This window comes from Mandrillus leucophaeus, unplaced genomic scaffold, assembly GCF_000951045.1.
Source record: "Mandrillus leucophaeus isolate KB7577 unplaced genomic scaffold, Mleu.le_1.0 Scaffold513, whole genome shotgun sequence".
NCBI classification, from domain to species: domain Eukaryota; kingdom Metazoa; phylum Chordata; class Mammalia; order Primates; family Cercopithecidae; genus Mandrillus; species Mandrillus leucophaeus.
The window spans coordinates 863,042-869,830 of record NW_012105509.1 but is presented as its reverse complement, the minus strand read 5'-3'; the positions used below and the strand labels follow the sequence as shown (position 1 = coordinate 869,830).

Below are 6,789 nucleotides of genomic sequence, written 5' to 3'. Positions count from 1 at the left end.
CCTGTAGTCCCAGCTACTCGGGAGGCTGAGGCAGGAGAATGGCGTGAACCCGGGAGGTGGAGCTTGCAGTGAGCTGAGATCGTGCCACTGCACTCCCGCCTGGGCGACAGAGCGAGACTCCGTCTCAAAAAAAAAAAAGGTTGAGGCACAATAAGAGTTTAAATAAAAATGACCAAAGTATGACTAAGAGTGGTTTTTTTTTAACCATGGTAGTGCCTCATGTACAGCTTGCCACACACAGGACATACAGCTGATCCTTGGGGAATGGCACGCCCAGGCCACAGCTGGCTAAGTGCTGCAGGTCTGCTCCCGGGAGCGAGAGTCGCGATGGGAAGGCTCACTGCGATGGAAGGGTGAGGTGAAGTCTGCCCACCACCAACTTACAGTCCCAAGTGACTGTGCTTCCAGCTAACATTTTCACAAATTGACATTCCATGACAAGATGACAGTGTGCTTAAGATTCAGTTTTTTCCCCACGGAAAAAGGTAGCAATTAAAAGGTGTCTTTTTACTCATCAGCTACAACGCTGCCTATTTATGCATGGTTCTCCACCCACCCACTGAATCCCAGTTAAAAGACAGGATCTTCTGAGCTAAGGTGCTATTAAAAACCATGCTTGACCAGGCACAGTGATTACAAGCATGAGCCAACAGTTTGGGAAGCCAAGGAAAGAGGACCACTTGAACCCAGGAGTTTGAGACCAGCCAGGGCAACAAAGAGAGATCCCTTCACTACAAAAAATAAAAAATAAGCTGGGCCTGGTAGCACATGCCTATAATCTTAGCTACTCAAAAGGCTGAGGTGGGAGGATCACTTGAGCCCAGCAGGTCAAGGATGCATTGAGCCATGATCCAGCTCACCGCACTCCAGCCTGGATGACAGAGTAAAACTCTGTCTCAAAAAAAGTAAAAACAACAAAAAAGATCCACACTTACCTCAGGGATCCATAGAGCACAGCTGACGTGGACCCACTTGGTTCCGCTACGCGTGGGCTTCATAGCTCCACCCTTCTTCGGACACAGCAGACATTTTGGCTGAACCCCCAGGGCACATGTCCGGCACAGCCAGCTGCCCTCTGGTACCTTGAGGATTCCATAACAGGCCTGTGATCCACAGCACACCCCAGAGGAATAGAGAGAAAGAGAAAATATTATGTTTCCCATTATATCTATTCATTTTTAAACACTTAGAAACATTTTAACAGAACTACCACCAAAGTAGAGACACTCCCATAGCTTCCTGGCTATGAATCCTCTCCCCTTAGGAAAAATGCCAGGCAGCCTCACAGTAGCATTTAGGAGGTATGTGAGCTCTGCTGATACAATACATATTTACTTAGCAGAGGGTGGTCCTGGAAACTACTTGAGGACAGAAAGGTTTATGTGAAATCCGCTTTGCTGTGTTGCCGCAGAAACCCATCCATACCAAGTTTCTAAATATTGAGCAGTAAGTCCTCGAAACACTCCACAGGGCTCCGTGAGAGAAGCTATTCCTCTACTTTCCTGACAGAGGTGGGATACAGAGTGTGGAGAAAAAGCACACAGCAGTTGAGAGAATCTCCCAAAGCTGCTGAATGAGATGGCAATGGGAACGGGAGAGAAGCATGCACACTCCCTAGGCTAAGCAAACTCCACACCAACTAGATCCCAGTACTCTCCCAGTGGACACAACAGGGCAGAAAAAGAAGACCTTTTACACAGAGAGAATGTCGTCTCCTTAGCTGATATTTAAAACAAATTCAGCCTTTCAGAAATGGAGACAAAAAATAATTTAAATTAAAAAATAAAACAAAGCCTGTTTTGTACAAGATGGCAAAATTACACAAGATGGCATAAACTACAGAAATCAAGGCTTTTACAACTAAAGTAATTAAGACAGTTCAAAGACAAAAAAGGTTAATGTTAAGTAAGTGAATAAATAAAAACCACGATGGTACCAGGAGCATATTCAGAGAGCCCTTTAAAACCCCAACTGTTCAGAACTTTGTCCTTAAATGACCTGGAAGTCAGGAAGTCGAGAGTCACAGTAGCATAGCTCTAATTCTTCAGACAGAAAAAACACAGCCACTGTGCAATCTGAATACCCACGACGATGCAAAGAGGAAACCACAAGGATGAGAGTTAAGCAAAGAAAAGTCACACTTCAGATGGAAGCCTCGGAGCACTGTGTCAGGGCCACGAATAAGCTACTGTCAATGCAGACTTATTAGAAAAAAAATTTTAACAGAGTTAAGTGACACTATAAAGATTTCAAAATACTAAAGGTCTGTATCAGATATTCTACAGTCACAACTGAAGGAAGGAATTTTTTTTACTGGAAAAGCAGGTCTAAGCTAATTTAGAAGATTACATAAAGTATGCCTTAAAGATAAGCCATGAAGGATTTCTCAAAGGAAAAATGAAGTAAATGTTGAGGAAAAAAGACAAGGTGATAGGGCAGAAAGAACAGAAGGTGAAGAAGGGGGCATCCAAAAGCCTTAAGTTACAACTCTGCCACACGCCCGCTGTGAGAGCTTGCACAATCCTGCCCTGACATCAGTTAACTCACTGATAAAACAGGGGTTGACCAGTTTTCAAGCAGAACGCTTTTTTTCAAAAAAATTTTTCATGGGGAAAAAAAAATAGCAAGTTAAGACAAGAAAAAGATTGAGAAGTCAGCCAAGTAAATACAAGAAGCACCAGCAACCAAAAATCAACTGGTCACCAGGGTGCTCATGTCACAGAACAAAGCCACCACAGGAATTCTCACTACTGTAAGGAGATTTCCCAGACAGTGTGAGATCCAGAGCAACAGACGGCAATGACTGAAGCAGGAGTCGCAGATCTCCCTGTCAAAGAACCAGGACTGGGCCACAGCTGGGGAGGTCTTCAGACAGAGGGAAAGCCTAAGAGGTCACAAATTATGAAGCAAAGGGTAATCAAGAACTTCATGGAGCAAACGCGCTTCTTCTTCCCAAGAAGTCACCAAGCACCTATTCCATACAAGTCTTTCTTTTAAGTGTGCTTTAAATCTCAGCATCAACAGGTGAATTCAAAGAAAGTACTTCAGGATAGCCTTTTAAATCCTAAGAATATACGTGGGCACATGTCCCCACCCAAATCCAAATTTCTTCATTACTGCATTAAAAACTAAATAAAAAAGAAAAGAGGCACTGAGATTGTCATAAACTTTTTAAGTTACCGAACGCCCATCCTCCTGAAATCTAAGCAAGCAACCACCAAAACCTACTGTCCTCTTTTTTAAGGCAGGAAATTGCCTTCAAGAAAAGGGGCTGCTTTCCTCTCCTTTAACAGCTCAGCTTATACTCTAACACACGTTCACAAACACGACAGGCAAAGTGTGTCCTCGAAAAGACACACTGAAGTCCTAACTCCAAATATCTAAAAATGTGACCTTCTTTAGAAATAGTCATTGCAGATGTAATTATTTAAGATGAGCTCACTGTGAAGTAGGATGGGTCCCTAGTCCAATACGACTGGTGCCCTTCTAAGAAGACTGCCATGTGGGCCGGGCACGGTGGCTCACACCTGTAATCCCAGCACTTTGGGAGGCCAAGGCGGGCGGATCACAAGGTCAGGAGATCGAGACCAGCCTGGCCAACACAGTGAACCCCATCTCTACTAAAAATACAAAAAAGTAATTAGCCAGGTGTGGTGGCACACTCCTGCAGTCCCAGCTACTCGGGAGGCTGAGGCGGGAGAATCACTTGAACCTGGGAGGCAGAGGTTGAGCCAGGACCACTGCACTCCAGCCTGGGTGACAGAATGAAACTCCATCTCAAAAAATTAAGAAGAAGACCGCCATGTGAAGACAGAGACACAGGGAGAACACACACGATGACGAAGGCAGCCGCAAGCCAAGGAATGCTCAAGATTGCCCAAATCACCATAAGCTACGAAGAGGCAAGGAACTGCATGTTTCAGAGGAAGCACAGCACTGCCACCACCTCAATTCTGGACTTCTAGTCTCCAGAACCACAAGACAATACATTTTTGTTGTTTTAAGCACACACAGTCTGTAGTGATTTTTCTGTTACACAGGGCAGCTGTAAGAAACTAATACAGCACACTAACCACCTTTTCAAAGGTTTGTTTTCTCAGTGTTCTTAATACCTAAACTTAGGTGTTACAGTAGGACAGAGGGGGCTCATACATTCTTTTTAAATAAACTTGACTTCTATGGATAAGAATAAAACACTATGTGAAGAAAGACGATTTCCACAGAGGGTGCTATCCTTCTGGCTGCAAAAGCAGAGGATATATTTCAATCACTGTAAGAACCTACCAGGGAAAAAGAAAGTCTATAGGGCACATTTCTTTAAATTGTAGAAAAACAGACCCCATTCAGAGGAAGAATCCTGGACTCCAGGCATACACTCCCACAGCAGACAGGCTCATGTCCCAGGTTTCTTCGTTCTGGCCTCCCTGCCCCACATACCTGGTGCACACAGATGTTGCATTTGTCACAGAACACCATCTCATTGCCGTCCTCACCATCAGGGGACTGGCAGACATCACAGACAACATCTTCGTCATATTCGATCCCCAGGCCTTCCTCAGTCTCTATGGCATGATTCATATTGTCGTAGCATCGCTGCTCAAATTCCTCTAGGACCCTCTCCATGGTGTATTCATCTAGTTCAGGCATTCCTGAAGTTAAAAATGCCACAAACCCATTTTAATAAATCAGTATTAATAAATATTACAAAATAGTTCTGGTTTATTTATACTTAAAAATAATGTACAATGAATAAACAATAGTCTGATAAATAAATCCATCACTGGCCAGGCGCGGTGGCTCACACCTGAGCCCAGGAGCTCAAGGTCAGCCTGGGCAACATCCCCATCTCTACAAAAAATATGAAAATTAGCCAAGTGTGGTGGCACACACCTGTAGTCCCAACTACTCAAGAGCCTGCAGTGGAAGAACTGCTTGAGCCCAGGAGGTTGGGGCTATAGTGAGCCATGACTGTGCTACTGTGATCTGGCCTGAGTGACACAAGACCCTGTGTCAATCAATCAACCAACCCATTGATGCATCCATCCCTGAGGGCCCCAAAATTTTTTATTAAATCCTTATCAGATCCTTCTAAGAAACAATCTTCAAAGGGGAGAGTCTTCCAGGAAACTGTTATGTTCTTGTGGTCAGGTAGTAAAGATGCAGTGTAGTAAATGGGAAAGCAAAAGGTAAATTTTAAAAGGATTCAAGGATATTAAATACATACATTGTTGAATACGACATTTCATTATACTCATTAGACATAACAACTAACACGTAAGGGACTTCAAAACCATGACCTCAGATATGGTTTGGATGTTTTTTAACATTTGCCTTTCTTGGTAGGTAAAACAGTTCTCTCAAAACAGATTACACTTTGGATACTCTAATATTTTTAAATGATTTATCCCTCCTCATACTCTGACTTCTACAAAGTTGAAAAACATAGTTAACCAAATGCAAAAAAAGACTGAAACACCAGGTACAGTGGCTCACATCTATAATCCCACTACTTTGGGAGGCCGAGGCAGGTAGATCATTTGAGGTCAGGAGTTCAAGACCAGCCTGGCCAATAGGGTGAAATCCTCTCTACTAAAAACACAAAAATTAGCCAGGCATGGTGGTAGGTGCCAATAATCCCAGCTACTTGGGAGGCCGGGGCAGGAGAATCACTTGAACTCAGGAGGTGGAGGTTGCAGTGAGCCAAGATTGCACCCCTGCACTCCAGCCTGGGCCACAGAGTGAGATTTCATCTCAAAAAACAAAGAAAAAAAAAGATCAGTAACAGCTAAGACAAACATCTTTAAGCATGTGTTCCATTTATGTTATAAAATTACAAAATTAGGCCAGGCGCGGTGGGTCACCCCTGTAATCCCAGCACTTTGGGAGGCTGAGGCAGGCAGATCACGAAGTCAGGAGTTCGAGACCATCCTGGCTAACACGGTGAAACCCCTTCTCTACTAAAAATACAAAAATAAATTAGCCAGGCGTGGTGGCGGGCACCTGTAGTCCCAGCTACTCGGGAGGCTGAGGCAGGAGAATGTCGTGAACCTGGGAGGCGGAGCTTCCAGTGAGCTGAGATCACGCCACTGCACTCCAGCCTGGGCGACAGAGTAAGACTCTGTCTCAAAAAAAAAAAAAACAAAAAAATTACAAAATTAATCCTGCCAATGTATTCAACAGTATCTTCAAATATGGATTAGCCCAGTTCTTATTATTTAAACCATTCATAAATGCCAAGAGTCTTTGGGCTGAGTCCTCTGACTTCACACAGGACACCTAGATTCCAGTCAAGTGCATTACACTGGTCTTTATAATGTGCTTACAACAAAGCAGAAACTGTGTATCTTTGAAGCTAAAATTTAGTATACAGTTCCAAAAGATCTCTGAGAACTCCTGAACACATACCATAAAACCACCTTGTGGCCTGCTAATGTTTTGGCCATTAATACCTAAAGCAGGACCAAGAAGAAGGAAATCTGTTTTGTCTATAAAAACACCTGAGTAGGCCGGGCACGGTGGCTCAGGCCTGTAATCCCAGCACTTTGGGAGGCTGAGACGGGTGGATCACGAGATCAGGAGATCGAGACCATCCTGGCTAACATGGTGAAACCCCGTCTCTACTAAAAAATACAAAAAACTAGCCAGGAGAGGTGGCGGGCGCCTGTAGTCCCAGCTACTCTAGAGGCTGAGGCAGGAGAATGGCATAAACCCAGGAGGCGGAGCTTGCAGTGAGCTGAGATCCGGCCACTGCACTCCAGCCTGGGCGACAGAGCAAGACTCTGTCTCAAA

General features: G+C 44.2%; 1 protein-coding gene across 4 annotated transcripts in view; it reads right to left on the bottom strand.

Moving 5' to 3' along the window:
- JADE1 (jade family PHD finger 1) overlaps positions 1-6,789 on the bottom strand; it is a 66,798-nt gene that overhangs the window by 19,336 nt on the left and 40,673 nt on the right. For all 4 annotated transcript variants that reach the window (XM_011996437.1, XM_011996441.1, XM_011996438.1 and 1 more), the window contains exons 6-7: positions 4,438-4,649; positions 936-1,103 (exon numbers count right to left, since the gene is read on the bottom strand). In XM_011996437.1, the coding sequence (XP_011851827.1) occupies positions 936-1,103; positions 4,438-4,649 (380 nt within the window). The remainder of the gene's footprint in view (positions 1-935; positions 1,104-4,437; positions 4,650-6,789) is intronic.